The following is a 16679-nucleotide window of genomic DNA, read 5'->3' as shown; positions in this document are numbered from 1 at the left end:
AACTCTGTACCCATTCTCTTCTTTTTCATTTACGTGGTAGCCTTTACTTTCTCCCACTCTCCAAAGGCACTTACTCTTGCCTTCAAAATGTTTTTCCAGGGTCAGAGAGTGACAGGTTGCATGGCACTCCTAGCACCTCTTTCTGTCCCTAAAACATAACAACTGGAATTATGCAGTCCTGCTGCCGCAGCATTTTCCGTATAACTCTGGAATTGCTGCGCTTGCCATATAATCCAACACCTTGTGCATTTGTAGATGGCATTAAGAAAATGTCTCTAGCTCGAACGGATCAAAAGTTACTACAAATGTTACCACACATATTAGTGCATAGTGGAATTTTGATATGAAGACCAAAGGCCCCCTTTCAGCTGCTGATTTCTTTAGTTAGTTCTTAAACTCATATTAATGAGGTGAAACGATTGTCCGCACAGTGTTCATATATAGAAACATGACAAAATAGTGGCATCATACTTCTTCCAAATGTGCTGCATTACGCTGCATTTTTGTTGTTTTGCTCCATATTTCAGTCAGCCCAGCTGCATACCTTGGTGCCCGCCTGGTGCATGATTCCAGTGGCCTTGCCCTAAATCTAACATGCGATGGTGGATAATCCACCCTTGAAGTGAAAAGAACAACCCAGCAGGCAATCATAGCAGATTGTCAACATATAGCGCCAAGCACAGGAGAGCAAGGAGCTTCTCAGACCCAGCAATGAGGTGGCATGTTAGAGCTTTGTGCCAAGTGTGACCCTGGGGCCATTGTTACATCGGATGGCTCGTGTAGAAAGGGCATGTTCTGCCCAATAGACATCATAGATCACAATTGGTAAAGTGACATCGATGGAAAAAGGGCATCTTCCAGGCTCTTGATGTGATCCCTGCTTTTCGTGATTATCAATCGATGGACTATTGTTTGATCATGGCCAGAGACAGTATAGACTGCCGTCTGCAGCTCGAACCAGGGAGTCAAACTCTGTGCCGCAGAAGAGCGGCCATTGCATCTGCTCATTCTGATATTGACTCCCGCGCATCTTTGGCTGCTGGTTCAGCTGGACCCGCAGTCAGCGCAGGAAGGGCGAGCCAGGACACGGGAGGATGGCTGTATCAGCAATCCTCAACTCTAAAACTAATCTGTCCTCTGAGAGAAACTGCTGACATTACAAACTCCAGCACACCTGACTGATGGAGATTAAACTCCAGACAACCTGGAGGTAGCCCAGATCTACGTGGACTCTGGAGGGTGGTTTACAGTGCACAGGACACAGACACGCAGGAGATACATCCAAGGTCAGCAGCGGATCTTTCCTAGGGGACATCTTTGATAGACCTCCGCTGTCTCGCTGCAATAGACACTGCCTTTACACTGAGGATTCAATCCAGTTACGCTAAACGACAACCATCAGCACAAATGTGAGAACCCATAACTACTTTCTGCAATGAAATACAGATTTTTAAAAATAAATTTAATTTTCATAGAATAATTCTCTTCAACTTTGATTACCAGTGGTCAGATGCATGACAGTTTTTCCCGCTGAATACGCTCATCATTTCTGTTTAGCTTCATCGTATCTACATTTACCCATGTTGGATATACTGAAGATCTGACATACATCCGGCCATCCCAGACCAATGCTCCCTCCTCCCAGCCGATATAGGAAATGCATTGAACCACTGTTGTACGGAGCTTGCAACCTATTCCTTCTCACCATACTAGGATAGGCCACACTTCCAAACAGATATCGCTAATCTCCTTCAGCAAATTCCAGATATCGGAGAAGCCAGAATAAGATAAAATGCCCTTTATCTCTTGGCTTGTACTAGAGACCTCCATTCCATGAGGCAGCAGTGGATATACTGTAGTCCCCTAATGTGCACTGATCCTCAGAACAAAGTGTTGTGGGCAGCAGAGTCTGTGTTGACATCTGTAAACACCAGGAAGCTAGGGGACGAAATGCAGAGGATTTGTTCATGTGTCAGTTGTAGGTTGAGTATGTTCTTAGTTGTGAACTGCGTGTAAGTGCTAAGATGATTCTAACTCTCAGGTCTTGATTACAAGTAGCCTGAGTGGGATGTGATATTTTCCCATCCGATAAAAATACAGCAGCGAGCTATTCAGAATTACTGATTGTAAATGCGTAGATTTAGGAGTCACCGTTCTCCTTTCAAATTACAAAATGTACATTCTAAGATAATATATTGATTTGTACTGACATTCCTAATAAACACCTTCAGGTCTTAGAAATAATGTTGAGAATTTTAAAAGATCATGGCGTAACAGTAAGAAAAGTGTAAATTATACACACTGGAATTCAAGTATTTATGACACACCATCAGTTCAGAAGGAATACACCCCACATTCAGTCAGACTAAGGTTTTAAAAAATATGTACAGGTCCATCACATAAGGACTTACTAACATCATTTTTAGTACATTTGCAAATATTATGCTTGCTTTGTTCATGGCTATGCACTTGTTGTACAACCTTTAAGAGAACTTTTTAAAAAGTGGGAAACTGTTCCTCACCCGACAGTTGCAGCTACCTTAACTATCGGCATGGGGAAACAGAACAATAAACCCTGTTGTGTTTAGAAAAAAGAGTTTTAGTGGGCAACTCATGACAGTGTGGCAAATAGACAAACTGCCTGGTGTAGTTGCCTAGATGCGGCTCGAAAGAGAGTGTATGTGTCAGGGTGGTTTATGGGGGGGGGGGGGTATCATCCTTGGAGCAGTCTTCAAAGCCCTCCACCAAATTATCCCACGTCGGTGCAATAAAATATTTTCTCAGACCTGCTCATTCGTCTCTGTGAAACAGAGTGCTCTGAGATCGAAACGAAGAGAGCCAGACCTCGGTCCAACACAGGCGGGGGGTAAGTAGAGCCAAATATCGGGGGGGGTTGAAAAAGATTTCGGGGGGGGGGCGCTAAGTCTTCCAGCCATAGGCAGAGTGGCTGTAGGAAGGGGTGAAAACACAACAAAAGCCTCATTAACGAGTAAATGGTCTTTTAAACACCTGTGAAGTACTCGGGTGCGGCTGCAATTAGACAGACGCCAGCCCGCGAGGCTGTCTCAGCCGGGCTGTCACACACGAGGGGGGGGGGGGGGGGGGGGGGGGGGCTGAAGCCCGGTGAGCCCAATGGGTGTTGCGCGCCTGGTCCAACATACATTAGTCTGAGAGAGTGAATCCTTCCAGTGCAGTGTAATGTTGCATTTTGCTAAAAGCAGAGTCAAGTCGGGGAACTATCTGTTCTGCCTTTTAAATTATTTTTAGGTTTATAGTCCACTCGAGGTTGAGGTGAGCCAGATGTTTTTTGTTCAACTTGTTTAAACTAGCAGAAGGTCACTTACGTCAATGTTTCCCAAACTGTTTGCCATGGATTTAATTTTTTTTAGAAACATGATCAAAATTTTGCTGTTGCTTTCTCTCCAAGAAAGATTGGATACATTTGAGTAGGGATGATGGCCTTGACATCGAGCTCCAGGGCATTAATTTACTATTGAACAAGGACATAATGTGCCACCTGAGTGTAGCATACATGGAAGCATGCACAAAAGGATCATAGTGAATAATTAGTATTATATAGAAAACAGTAAGTAAACGCACTGCTAAAGCAATGGGGGATGGCTTCCTTTGGACGTGTCTGTAAAAATTGTCTTTTTGTGCTGCATTTCTTGTCCTGATTTGTGACCCTTTGTCCTGAATTTTTGTCCTGAATTTTGACCCTGGTCCTGAATTTTTTACAGTCCTGTCCAGAATTTGACTCCATGCCAGGAGGTCACCCTATAACACGGGGACCATTCGTAATGAGGGCTCTGTGTCTTTTTTTAGCTCAGTTGTGATCCGCGATGGCACATGGGCATGCATTGGCGGTCTTCTTTTGAACAAATGTGCATCAGAAGGCTGCCAGGTTGTGCCGCGAATACATGAGCATTGGCTGCGGGAATCTCCTCTACAACCAGGCCCTTGGCCAGCTCATGAATATTCATGTCACACTGTCCTACTCAAGGGACTGCGCAGAGCTTCGGAGTACTACTGCAATATTCATGAGCAGTGTTTCTGTGCAGGGGAACAGGCGCTAGAATCCGGGTGAAGTTTGTACCACAGCACACTGCTTTAATGCACTCAGAATCTTTTTTGCACAGGGCCCTAACAGACTGTCAGCAAGATTAAGCAGGCAGTGTTACTTACCCTCCACTAAAATAAGCACTGGCACAATTCCAAACATGCTGTACATCCAACTTCAGCTGAGAAATTATTTTTTCGTTGATGAAGTTTTGCAAACTTTTTTATTTCCACCCTTTGTGAAGTTCCCCTGTTTACTCGTTTGCAACACTTTTGCAAGATTAGTTTCACTCTTGGCAAATCCAGTCCAGCTAAAAAAACGGATGCAGAATATTTATTTCCCGCTTCACCTTTTGTGAAGGTTTCCTTTGAACGATAGCATTAAAGTAGAAAAACGCAAACTGTTGTCTCATACTAGACTTACGCACAGCCATTTAGTGAGTGTAAAATAAGGATATATGCAGCATATATTCAAAGAAGTCAGTTTTCACTGAAATGTGGTCAACTGCAAAATTCAATAAGTTGAACACATTTCCAAACACCGTTACTAAGTTTGAACAAAAACTTTGCAGGTTTGCACCCCTCTACTAGTGTCTCTAGGTATGAAAATATGATTTGGAAGTGAAGTAATATGTGCATGTTCCACGCAGTACCTGAAGATTGTGCATTGGTGGTGTCTGCATGTGGATTCTGACACCGGTGATGTTAGGACATACTAAAGACTTTGTGGCGCGACAACAAAAGGAAGTGCAGTTATTTTGATGGAAACTTATATGGACATTAACTTGTCTGACGGCATTACTAATAATTGAGAATAAATACATAGAGTTTAATGGATGTGGTATTTTCAATTGTAGTCTCTCTATGGGATACTTATGTAGTGTACCCTGAGCCCTGAGGAAGTCTAGCAAGACGAAACATGTGGTGGCTGTGCTGTTTGATCGGACTGGTTATGCGAAGACATAGACTGTACTTCTCTGTGTATCACATACTGTCTGATGTCTTTCCATCTATGTGGACATCATAATGTATTGTATCTATTAGACTGATCAAGTTGTATGAGGACATTATATGTATGATCATGTACATTTTGATACTCATATTTATTGGATATATTTTGTAATAAATAGAAATGCATTTTTGCTATATTGTTTTGACTTATGTGTATTGGAGGGCTCAGGTTAGGCAACAGTTTATCGCAACAGAAGTGTTGTCTGATGAAGCACCTTTTTTTGTTTTGACTGACCACCCACACTTAAGGCCAGAGTGTAAACCTACATGCATGCCAGACAGCAATCACAAACATATGAGTGTAATGCCACATTCTGGGCTGGGGAGCAGTTATTTACAATGAGTGTAACACCACATTCAGCGTCAGAAAGCAATCACCTACATGAGTGTATCCCTGCACTCATTGCTAACAAGCAATCAAAGACATATGAGTGAAACCTTATACTCAGTGTCAGAGAGCAGTCGCACACATATGAGTGTAACCCTGTACTTTGAGACAGAGAGCAAACACAAGCACGTGAGTGTAGCCCCACACAAGGGCCAGACACAAATCATATAGATATGATTGAAACACTATCCTCAGGTTCAGCAAAGGTAAGCTAATTGACCTTGGTATGTCATTAAAGAACTGCTCTGGGTATGGAAGATTGGATTCTGTACATGCCAAGCATGGGATGGAAATCCCACTCATGCTTTTGACCTATCAGGAGGTGTGAAAGGAAAGCCCTTCTGCACTGACCAGAGTCAGAAGCATTATGGTGGATTATCTGCATGTGCCTTAGAACTTTCTGAGGATTTTCTTTAGATAGCAGGTTCCTACTATCTTGGGGTTTACATGCTGTGGTTGCCATTGGGTACCTGAGGGGGTGGGGGGAGATGTTACCATGCTGCTAGTGCGGGGCTTCAGCACACTAGTGACAGCTACCTATGATTTACCTACAGCCTTGCATAATGGAGTCTGTGGTGTCAGCAGGGTGTGCTGAAATCCACTGCATAGAAAGCCATATTGTCCCGTCTGTGAGCAAGGGCTGCTGTGTGTCACTGTCACATACTGCTAGTGTTCAGCATGCATCTTATGGTCTTCACTCTCCTGGTTCTTGGGTGGTGTTAAGGGAAGTGTGCAGACAGCCTGGTTCAGAGGTAAGTATGCTTGAGCAGAGCATGTGCTGTGGAGAGAATGTGTCCTTGGTGAGCATGATAGGAAGTGTCTGCAGGGGTACCTGGGAAGTTCTCAATAGTGGGTACTTCATTGATTAACGCTAAATAGTCCAAGTGATTGTAGGATCCCAGGGCACTTTTACAACAGATAATAACTGTCCCATAAAAGTTTTTGGTTTATATATTATGTGCCATCGTGCCGATTACTTTGATAGATTTTCTTTTACAAACCATCCAGTATAAATCACAAATACATCAAGAGTGAAAATAAGGAACAGAATCCATTTTTACCTGAAAAGTTTAACAGAAAACATTGTGAAAATGGATATGGACAGACAGGGGCTTCATGGAACTAAATTTAAAAGACTGAGCGTTTTATAAACCTTCACAATGCCGTGCCTTGGCAGTTTATCTGATTGCTTTTTATCACTCCTTTGAGTTGAACGACTTGAAAATGTTGCCATGATTTATATTTCCTTGGTTCATCCGCAAACATTTGACATTGCCAAGATCTTTACCCGTCAAGACACACGACATAAAGACCCCATCGCTGTAGAAAGCCCCCTTGAAATCGAGGCACTGCCCTTCTCCAGCTTCCTGATATTTGGATAGTCATTCAGCAAAGAGAAAGAAAGTCCACTCCCTGAATCCTCACCCTCAGTTTGGTCCTATAAAAGAAAACCCGCTTTCACCACTGAAGGCTGTGCCATATTCAAGAACAGTGCCTCCAAAATGACCTACATCATGTAATGAAGTTGTGAGAAGTTATTGGTCTATGCCTTCTCCCCTCAGGAGACCAAAGACCCTAACAAGTAAATGCAGTTGATGTTGCACACCCCAAGATATGACCGCATACCAGGGAGATCTCCTACTTCATACCACAACAAACACAGCTTTCGACGAATACAGGCACAGCAGACTGTCCGACCTCTCCAACCTTGTCACCGTCGAGAGCGTCACCAATAGATGAAGTTGCTTCTTTCCTCCGTTTTGTGGATGAGAGGAGCTGCAAAACTGCAGCAGACTGGAAAACAAGATCAGACTTGTCTTCTGCTGTAAAAAGGCACTCCTCCACCCCACACCAACAGCATCACTTGACAAGGAAGCAAACAAACAACTCATTTTAATAGAAAGGAATGGAATGTCCAACTCATTTTACTGGAATGGAATGCATGTTGTTTATCGTCCACAGCCGCGAAAGTGGCTAGTGCTTCTGCCTTGTTCAGCTATCACAAGAGGCTTCATTGTGAGACCTAAGAATTTTGCCGAAGATATTTTTAATAAAAAGTTAAAACTTACTGAGAATGTTAATGATGGTCATCTGGTATCAAACTAGGTAATCTTGCAGCAGAAGGTTTCTGGCACTTATTGGGATAAAGTTTTTGCCCCAGACTTAGTCTACGAAGATTCCCATTGTTACGTCTTTTAGGCCTCAAACGAGATGCTCACCCACTTCTCTGACTTTTAGTTATTCAGTTCTCAAACCCTCGATGTGATGAACCAGATTAAGGTGGAGGCAGACATGTTGGTAGCTAGAGATTAAGAAAAAAGACAGAGTACCACAGACCCCATTACAAGTTGCTGGAGAGGAAATACCATCACAAGAGGGTTCATCTCCATCAATAGCAGCAAGAGCATTCTTTCTACCATAGAGAGCCATCTTGAGACAGAAGCCATCAGCAGGCTCTGTAATCACTGAAGAGCAATGACTCACCCGCCCCCCCCCTTCACTTCAGCTATTCAAGTGAAGCAGCAGTTCTCAAATCACATCACAGTATGGCACAGAAAAACAAGCAATTGTGGAGTGCACTGAGCTGACACTCAGACCTCCCCTCCACCACCGGCTAATACCACCACTCTCATCTTTAACTCACCACAGCCACCCAGGACCCTGCACATTCCCAAGTTCCAGGATCCATCCCCCACCCCTACCCCTACCCCAAGCCAGTCCTATTTTCAGAAGTCTGCAAGTGTGTTAAGTGCACAATGTGCAGATGCACAAAACCTGAAAACGTCTGATTCTTGGCCTGCTTCTTTGTAGCTTCTCCCCTAGCTCTGGTGGTGGAGGTGTGCTACTAGAACTGTGACAGGATACACGAGCTCGACAGTGACTGGGCAGCCTGTTTTTCTCCCAGGGAGCTGCATAGCTTAGGGCTGCGGTCAGGTGCAGCGAACAAGGCAGTAATAGTGTACAAAGTGTGCGTTCTGTAGGCCCCAGGAAAGCCGGCTGTCTCATGTTCTTGAGCACATCTGTACAGTATACCACCTCTCATGCTCTCACACACCCATCCACAACCTGTGTCATAGGTCATCCATGCCTGACGACCAAGACTGCCTACTTCCCAGAGACCATGTTGGCCTAAACTCAAAGTTGGTGCAACTCCCTGGCACTAGGAAACTTTTGGAGGCAAACCCATAAATAAAACTGTGAATTAAGGCAGAAGAAGAGCCACATCTGCTTCATGCTGCATTCCATAGCGTAGGAAGGAGAAGCTCACTGCAGTCGCAGATCAGACTTGCTCCATCCTGAAGCTTTTCTCACAGGTAAAGTCTCTCACAACCCCCATCAACGAGAGCAACAAAGATTCCACAGACTACAAGTGCTCCTATGTTCCTACAGGTGTTTCTGCTGCAAGACCCATCGTAACCTGAAAAAACATCCTTCTAGTTGCCGCCCTTCAAAGCGGATGAAAATCAGATCCTGCTCTTGATCAGGGTCAAAGACATATTTTGGGCACGTAAGACGTAAGCCTGCAGTGATGGATAAGAAACGCTAAGGAACTGCCAACTCAGTATATTCTAGACAAGATCCATGACCGAAGTCTCGCTGTTTTCCCAGGAGCTTTGGCCTGAAGATGGAGAACAATAGGTTAAGCTGCCCCAGGCCCTGATGCATCTGCAGAGCATTCATGATCACCATTTAGCAAAGGCCTGTTGAGGGACCACTCCACATGCAATGCACCTAAGTCTCGAGACCTGGTCTGCCAGAGGAGCTATTGTGACACTCGTGACCGGCTGTCTTACAAGCCATTGCTTTCAAGACAAGAAGAAGTTGTGAATGATTCAAGTGAGGAGATCCAGCCCCTGCACTGCCCCTTCAGCTTCTCTGCCCACTAAGATACACAGTCTGTTCTACTACTGAGAAAACTACCATTCCGAGGAACACACGCAACCAAAGGAAGACCCAACACAGCACGGAGTAACAATTGCAGATCTGCGGACAAGCCAACAACAGCCTAGAGAGTTATGAAGGTTTGAAAAGACCCATTTGCCAGAGAAGTTACAGCTCTAAAATATCTTCTAAAACTTCACCACCTGGGGAGTCCACCAACCAGCTCATCCGGCCCACAGCTCTATAGAAAGTCAGATCATAAGCATGACAGAAATGGTCAACACCATTCTGTCAGTTTCACTCAGATGTGCATTGCTGTCACCACCTGCTAAGTGAATGGCAAACTGACCAGTCAGGTAGACTACTAATACCATGCTGCTGCGTGCCAGACACATCTTTGGCAGTCTGAAGCAACGAGCCAAAATATCCATGTTCAACCTGATGCAATCTTTTGGACGCTTTGACTATAATGCTCATGTTCCAAAGCGTTCCTTGAGTGAGTTGGCAGTGGCTCATTGGTGGTCTTGAAGTGGTCCTTTGGCGACCATACAAGCAGCAGCATTACTGCTGACACACTATCCTTTGCGGCAGTGTCAGAGGTGCATTCTCACTCACGGGATATGGGACTCAGATATGTCCCAGTGGAAGAAACTTTCAACAAGATCTAGAACCCTGAAATCTAGTCTTCAGAAATCAAGCATTGCAGCCAAAGCCACATGAGTGCAGCATTGCTCCTTCCTCAGTGTGCAACTGGACTGAAGGGCAATGACCATAATCTATCACAGGTGTCAATAAGGTGTATGGAACCTGAACTCTCCAGGCTTCTTCGTGCCCTGTATACTGATGGACATCTGAGACCAGTCCTCAACCAGTGTTCACATCTCTAACCACCAGACCGGTTAAACCATGGACAAGAGTGGCAGCATCCTTTTGCAGCTGGCATCATTTATCCAGCATCCACCAAAGCTATGCTAATTTGACGTTGAAACTGGGTGAGACTTACAGTGGTGTTCTGTTTTATTTACATGTGTTAGGCTGTTCGTCCTCTCATTTGTTGTTGGAAGCAATGATATTTCTCTGAAGTCATCTGAAGAGGTCAGACCTCTCTTTTAGTGATCACTCACAAATCCATCCAGGACCTGTGTCACAGGTCACGTGACGGGACTAATAATAGGGTGTTGAGTGCTTGGTATTTGTGTCTCCCCATCGGTGCCTGCAACCAACATAACCGTGGAGCACTGTCATTGCACAGTGACACATCAAGGAACTGGATCAAATGTCCTGCTCATGCAAGTGTACACATGATCAGGGTCACAGGGAGAGTTTGTTCAGTGAAGCAATGGAACCTCACAAAAAGACGCGGTAAAAACACAAAATAGAACCATTGGCATAGCCAATAGGTCTCGCCTTTGGGACCATGCAACACTTAATGTTGTTGCACCAAGGATAATGTGCTGCATAACTAAATACTTATAAGGTACCAAAAGTGAGACCTAGTGGCTATGCCAATGCTTGTTATTCCCTGAGGCGGATGCGCCATTTTGGGCATGGTCGGCTATGCACATTTTGAGTATTCCACAAAAACCCTAATGTCACAAGTCAGTTTAGTAGACATTGCAGCGCTAGTTAATGCATCGGTGATCTTCAGTTAAGTTTTTTTTGTTTAGCAGATAGTACCTTTAACTTCTCCTGCATGTAAAATGTGTAAGATGCAGCTAAGAAAATGGCAGCCCTGTTCCTGTATTTCATTGTTACAAACCACTCGACCTAGTTATCAAGAATATTAGAAATGATCAATTACCTTCGATTTATAAGAGGCTAACAAACTCAGCAGTGGGTGAAACATTGCCAAAGTATAACGAACTGTTTGTTCCCCTCATGTTACGCAGTTCGTACAATCCTTTCTGAGAGCTGTCGCCCCAGAATTGATGTGCAGGTAAAAAAAAACAGGAATAATGAATTTGTCAGCAGGTCAGTCAAAGTAAAACATTGTTATCATCCCAAGGGGTACGAGACTCAATTCCTTTTGAAAAACACAAACGTCTGTATTTAACCATTTTAGGGCTAGTCAGTCTAAGATGTTGGTCGGTTTGAGACTAATGAGATGGCTACTTACAAATACCGAAAAACTTCTACCGTGACGTGCAGCGGATAGGAAACCTAGCCTCCCTTTGTGGTTTCATATCGAGGCCCATGTTATATGTATATATGTAAAGGCCTCTCTGTCTAGCACACAGGTGCCTTACACGGGCCACAGACGTTTTAAGGAATAGGTAAAGTAGGAAATGCTCCCTGAGAGTGCAGGGGGGAGCGGAGGGGGGGACGGTGACACCCTCACCGATGCCGAGACTGCAGCAGTGCCTGAGGGTTGACACCCTCCATGGTGAGACTGCTTCAGTGCCTTGATGGCTTGATAAAGCAGCCCAGTATTCAGGAGGCTGCGGTGCCTTAGAGTGTGTCGCGCTCTCCGATAAAACAGACTGGCTCCTGAAGGGACGGCAGTGCCACACCTTCACTGATAAAAAAAAACAATGAGGTGGCCAAGACTCTGGAACATGTCTGCGGGTGGCACCGCGCCACCCAGCACAACATGGCTGTCACAGCATCCCGTCCGCAGGCCGCGTGCACAGGAGGTGCCCAAGAAGAGTTTGTTTTAGACACTTAACCAAACGCCTGGAAAGAAACACCACATCTAACAGTCCAGGCGGTTCAAGGCCACGCCTCGTCTGGGAAGCAAACAGGTTAACAGGAGGGTGGTAAATACCCCAGGTTGTCATGGTAATGTCCAAAGAGACCAGCGCTCTCCTACAGGCCACTCAAGACAGACTGTGAACCCGGCTAAACTCCCAGGATGCTTTGGGTTGTTGAATGAAGGCCCAAGACTGTATAAATTGCCCCGATGAGATAGCGCCATATAGTGGCTCCAGCAAAAGGGCTACAGATGATTGGAACATTTGTTTTAGTCTGCAAGACACATTTCACCACAGCATGAACGTAAGGGTAGTGGAGGCCAGCAGAGTGACGCGATCTGTGGTGTGGGAGGGAATTGAAGCTCGGAGAGAGGCATGCAAGGCTTAATGAGCCTTGACAGAAACCCACATGGCGGCTGCGCACGTGCATGCGCACATGTACGCAAGCTTGAGGCCAGCTGGTAGCACTTTGAAAACCCCCTTACTAAAGTCGAGCAAGCAGCGCATGCCCTGCTCTAGGCTCGACCTAAAAATGAAGTAACGTGTTCGGAGATAGCAAGAAAACCCTGTCTGAAAGTAAACATCGGGTAAAGGAAAGCAGGCACTTCTTTAGTTGGGAGTTCTGCAAGTGTATTTGACAATAACGTGAATCCAAGATGAGAGCCAGAAAGCAGGTACCACTGCAGGCACAAGGTTGGATGTGGTGGGCCTGTGACAAGGCTGGGAAGGGGAGTGCTGGACTGCTCCCTGTTTATTAGAATATGCATGGGATGTGCATGGGATGTGGATTTGTGTGGTCACAGAAAGAGAACGACTAAAAAGAAATGGACAATCAGCCCTTAGATCTCAACAACTTCTCAACATCTTGGTACTCACAAAATGATTTTTGCGACCCATTCCAAGTGGCAATTAGGAGGGCATGTAAAAGGAGCATGTAAGTCGCAATGGTATATACCGGTGGTTTGCGACTGCAATCGCTGTTGCAAACCATTGATCAGCTACAGACACCTTGTAGGAGGTGGTAACTGATTCCCCTTCGGTAATCCTCTTGGGCGACCTTGAGGGAAGCAGGCAGTGGCCCAGGGATCACTGCCTCCACCTCGAATGTCTTCCCAAACAGTAAATATTTTGTGTGCAGCAGCACCAGATCCTTTCAGGAACACAAGCTGTTTACAAAAAAAGGTTTCCCATTTGTGAATGCAAACAGAAGGATGGTAGTGCTGGTTTATGCTGGCCACCATAATTTTGTTTGTAGCTAATCATAGGGAGTCGTAATTAGCAACAGGCCTATATCCAATAGGCAGTTTGTTCCACGACCTTCTACAATTGAAGATTTTGAGATGCAAACCAGTACTATATAGGTCGCATTACAAAATCAGAGACGAGACTGCAAAAAGTTGACGTGTGATTGAGAAATATGGAGGATGAATGCAAGTTTTAATAAGTAGGATTATATATGTCTTTATCTTCTGCAGCTATCACGGTATATCTAGGTGTCTTGCAGATTGTGACTGCGATGTAATAATGTCGAATTGTAATTTGTCTGTGAGTCATTAATTTGAAGATTTTTTTTTAAATATGTCTAAAAAAACAAAGATACATGTAACATAGGTGGATAGAAAACAAAGGTCCAGCACATTGAACCCACTTTCCTCCTTTGCCGTAGGTGTGCTTGACCCTCACTGCCAAGCGAATGGCCCGAAAGAACTGCCTGGTGAAGAACCTGGAAGCCGTGGAGACCCTCGGATCTACCTCTACCATCTGCTCCGACAAAACCGGAACCCTCACCCAGAACCGAATGACTGTGGCCCACATGTGGTTTGACAATCAGATCCATGAAGCAGACACCACTGAGAACCAGAGCGGTAAGGCTGCTTCTTATGCACATCCATATAGATGTTACTATATCATTAGTAAAAAAGAATTCTGCCTGAATTATGGTCATCAGTCCTTGGTTTATCTCCATTGCTAACTCCTGCTGACCAGCTGCCAGCCACATGCAGGTGAGAGACACTGCTGGGCAGGAGACTGCAGGGGCGGAGCCAGGGAACCTTTGACCCATGGAAACAAGGAAGCAGATGGAGAAAACAATCCTGGTTCTCAGAAATACAATCCATTCGATTAATACGTCCCGTTGCATGTCTCTGTAGAACCCCTTCACATAAGCACACACTACAGTCAAGCCTATCTGCTAAGCCATCTGTGAAAATGGTGTGGTACCCATCAAGGTCTCTACCATCTCGAGGGCCATATCAAGTGTGTCTCGCCTTTAGGAGACTGACTTTGGTAATTTCTCTGGACTGGGAAGAACTAGTCTGCCGGTGGTGCACGCAACCTGTTTTAGTAGGGGGAAACGTTCTTTTACTTATTGCCTTCTGTGGGAAAGTTGCTTGTCAGCCTTTCCTGTTTAAAATTTTCAGCCAAGTCTTTCCAGTGGGGTCCTTCCTTGACTTTATGCTATGGGTTATGGATGGTGCAAGTGTTTAGCTTTGTATGGCTGAGAAAGAGTGGGAAGGAGCATATGTGGTGCTTTAATGTGTTCAAGGCAAAATCCATTTTGGGAATTCCTGAATGTGTGTATTTGATACGATGGAGGTTCAGGGTGAGCCTGACTGTCAGCATGCGCCTGATGCAGTCAGGTCACACCCCTTATTGGCCAATACACTAAATCTCTTACCAACCTTTCCCCAAACAGTATTTCAAACCAAAAAAACTTTTATATCATAAACAGGTTCAGTCCCCACCCCATTACCATGCATGATGTTATGACCTCATCGATTGGGGTGGCATTTGGTGAAGATCGTAATGACCCTTTCTTCAGCCCGCTTGGGAGGGGTTTTCCTGAGTGTCGGTAGGACATGGGTCTTCTTCTCTCGCTCTCTCACCCCTCTCCTTTTCTTCAGGCATTGAGCTTGACTCCAGTTCGGTTATTCAGGGTTGTTCTGGATGGCCTCATCTCAACACATGGAAGTCATTTCATGCTTCATCCCACCTTGGCCTTTCCTTTCCCAGCAGTCTGTGGGATCCAGTCCTTGGTGTCTTGAATCGTGATGCGCTGCAGCTCACTAACAAATCACACCTTTTTGCTGTGCTCATCGTCCCCTTCAAGGCAACAATTCTCAACATTTGCTACTCAAACGGAGTGCAGAACCTACTCCCTGGATTCCTGTCCTTGATCAAGACCAAGTCTCCCAACTCCAGGGCCAGAGTCTTGGCCCGCCTCCTGTAGCTGACTAGGCCTTTATGGTTCATCCTTCTTTGCTGTATCTCTGATGCATTATGTGGAATGAAAACCCATGAGGGGTCTGTGACAGCATGTCCCCCACAGGTCACCTAAACATAAGGACCGCTGGGGGCACCTGTTGGTACCGTGTGGGATTTTGCAAAACACTTGCAGAAACTGATGGATCACAGCCTCCACATTTACCTGTTGCTCAGCTCCAATTTGCATGATCTTATTAAGGGTGTGTATGAAGTATTCAACCTCGCCGGCAACGGAAGCATGATCTTTCCGTGGTTCATCCCATGTCCAGCGAAGTAGTTACAGAAAGGGGGTGGAGGAATGAACCTCTCGAACTGAGCTGAGCCTATGGCTGATGCCTCCATGCCATTGAGGGCCGTGAATGCTTGGCCCAGCATCTTGATCTCACACATTGGCCTAGCCGCTCATTGACTGTGTGGCAGATGATATGATGAATACTTCCTCGCCTATATCATCATCCTCCCCTTCTCCATAGTCTCCAGCCACACTGTCCAGGCTTAGCATACTGCCCAATTCCTTGTCGCTTGCTGACACTGACTGGAGCGTTCAGCTGGGCCAAGTCGTACCCTGTCCTGTGTGGTCTCTTCGACTTCCCCAGCTCACCCGTGAAAATTGATTACTCTGGCCAAAATTGCTACATGTTTTGTCTAGGGCGTGGCATTGCTCCATTGGGTGTGTGTTAGCATCACAATATCTGCAGGATTTTCGCTCACTGGATCCTTTTTCGGATCTTCTTGCGCCCCTTTTGGCCATAGCCAACTTAGACTTCATACGCTTCATTGCATCTGCCTCCTCTTTTCTGTGGTTGTGCGCCAGTGCTGCCTTCATCTTCTCTGCTCTTCTGTTTTAGACTTTGTAAGAACGGCTTAATATCAGGATATCATCCAGTGACATTCCTGGTTCACGCAGTATCATCTTTCTGAGAGCAAATGATCGGCTATCCTGTATTATATGAGCACTTTTAAAGGGTTTTTGTTGGTGCATGTCCGGGCGAGTTCTTGCAGGATTGCATAAATTCCACCAAGGGTTTCAAGTTCATGTTGATTGGCTTGATGGAGTTTGAAACACTCAATCTCTGGGTTGACCTTAGAGCTAAAATAGGCCTCAAAAGCCACAACCATCCTTTCATTAGCCTTCTCCGACCCCACGTCCCATGTTTCGAAAGTTGTTGAACAACATGAACATCTCCTTTTCTGTGTAGTGGCGCAGCAGGCAGTGTTTCATAATCCCATCACGTTCCTTTGTAGCTCTGATATAATTGGTCAAGCTGTCCAGCCAATAAAAGCCAGCGGGAGCTGCTGTCGCCAGATCTTCCAATTCACTTAACGGGGTTAGAGGATTGCCAGTTGCTCCTCCCACAGGGTGCATATGTAGCATTGTGGGAGCA

The 16679-nt window shown here is 45.3% G+C and overlaps 1 protein-coding gene across 1 annotated transcript in view; it reads left to right on the top strand.

Annotated features, from left to right (window-relative positions):
- The window catches only part of LOC146801339 (sodium/potassium-transporting ATPase subunit alpha-1-like), a 312352-nt gene that overhangs the window by 139868 nt on the left and 155805 nt on the right, over nucleotides 1-16679 (top strand). Inside the window, exon 9 of the mRNA XM_085620987.1 lies at nucleotides 13697-13895. Coding sequence (XP_085477113.1) covers nucleotides 13697-13895 — 199 coding nt within the window. The remainder of the gene's footprint in view (nucleotides 1-13696; nucleotides 13896-16679) is intronic.

The sequence above is a fragment of the Triturus cristatus genome, chromosome 8 (assembly GCF_964204655.1).
Source record: "Triturus cristatus chromosome 8, aTriCri1.1, whole genome shotgun sequence".
Taxonomy (NCBI): domain Eukaryota; kingdom Metazoa; phylum Chordata; class Amphibia; order Caudata; family Salamandridae; genus Triturus; species Triturus cristatus.
This window is presented reverse-complemented; position numbering and strand designations above follow the sequence as displayed.